The sequence below is a fragment of the Malurus melanocephalus genome, unplaced genomic scaffold (genome assembly GCF_030028575.1).
Source record: "Malurus melanocephalus ecotype Western Australia unplaced genomic scaffold, MMel_1.1 scaffold_2447, whole genome shotgun sequence".
NCBI lineage: Eukaryota > Metazoa > Chordata > Aves > Passeriformes > Maluridae > Malurus > Malurus melanocephalus.
In genome coordinates, this window is record NW_026625679.1 from 5665 (window position 1) to 7039 (window position 1375).

The 1375-nt window shown below is 65.6% G+C and overlaps 1 protein-coding gene across 1 annotated transcript in view; it reads right to left on the reverse strand.

Moving 5' to 3' along the window:
* The window catches only part of LOC130587787 (bifunctional methylenetetrahydrofolate dehydrogenase/cyclohydrolase, mitochondrial), a gene marked incomplete at its 3' end in the record, with an annotated part of 6131 nt that extends 5659 nt beyond the window's left edge, over positions 1-472 (reverse strand). The window contains exon 1 of the mRNA XM_057388755.1: positions 381-472. Within this exon, the coding sequence (XP_057244738.1) occupies positions 381-454 (74 nt within the window). The remainder of the gene's footprint in view (positions 1-380) is intronic.
* Between the last annotated feature and the right edge of the window lie 903 nt (positions 473-1375).

Genomic DNA, 1375 nt, shown 5'->3' on the forward strand with positions numbered 1-1375 from the left:
CCGGGGAATGCCCTGGGGAAGTCTCGGTCCCTCTCACCCCAGAGGGTTTCCATCCCTCTCATCCGGGAGCAGCCCCGGTTCGGGACGGTCTCGGTCTCTCCCTCCCCGAGCCCGGGGCAGCCCCGCACTCCCACGCAAGGCGGACGCGGGATTTCATCAGCCTGCACCGCTCAGCGCGGCCGCTGGGGGCCCGCCCGGTCACCCCGGAACCGCGGGGCCAAAGAGGCCGCGACCCCGGCCCGGGGAGCGACCGAACCGGGCTGGGCCTCTCCGCCCCCCGCCATCCCCTCAGCGCGCCGGCACCGGGCGGAGCGGGGCGGGCACCGCTCCCACCTCCCTCACAATCACCCACCCACGCTCCCCGGCGTCCCGGGCCGTACCTGGCGGCGCTGAGGTGCAGGCGGCGGTCAGCGGCGYGGCTGAGGGCGCGGAGGGGCCGGAGCGCTGCAGCCATAGCGCGACCTGAACCCCACACGCGACGGGAGCAGTTCTGAGGGAAAACGCGGCTCCCCCGCCCTTTATATACCCCGTAAGCCACGCCCCCTCCGCGTCAGCCAATGGGGTTGGGCGCCAAAAACGAACGATTCCTTGAGGTTTTCRCCTTGGCGCACCTCGGCGGCTCCGCGGGTTGCGAAAGAGCTCCGCTCCTGACCTRAAAACGGCTCCTATGACCTGCGAGCGACCGCGACAGCTCAAAAACGGGTAAAAAATCATAGAAACACCGTGAGGATGGTTATTTTGGGTAATTGGCGTCACCTCCCGCAATGGGTAGCGGTGKTGGGGATCCTGGTGTTTATCGGGCGCTCGGGGAGCGGCACCGGGGCGGGGTTGGGGATGCTGGTGTTTATCGGGTGGCTCAGGGAGGCACAAAAACTGGGCCTGGTTTTATCCGGCACCGCCGTGWGCTCGGGATGAAACTGGGAGCTCGCTTTTCCCCGCTCCGGGGGAACGAGCGGTAACGCTCTCTCCCCCATCCCAATCTCGGGAGCCCCAAACGSAGCAGCCCCAGACTGGCCAGAGCACGACAGACGGATCCTCACGGTGGGATTTTGGGATTTCGGGATTGTGGGATTTCAGGATTTTGGGAGTGGACATGATCCATCTCTCTCCCCCATCCCAGACTGGCCAGAGCGTGGCAGACAGACCCCTATAGTGAGATTTAGGAATTTTGGGATGGGACATGATCCRTCTCCCGGATCCCACATCCGTGTGTACACAGGAGGCGGCTGAACTCGCTCCGCAGGATCCCAAAGCACTTCCAGGGTGGCCTTTACCTCTGTGCAGGTGTTGGCTCCTCCTCTGTGATCTTCTTCCTTCTCCCGGGCTGATCCCGCGGCGTGGGGAGTGGCCCCAGGGGGATTGTGCCCCTCGGCCC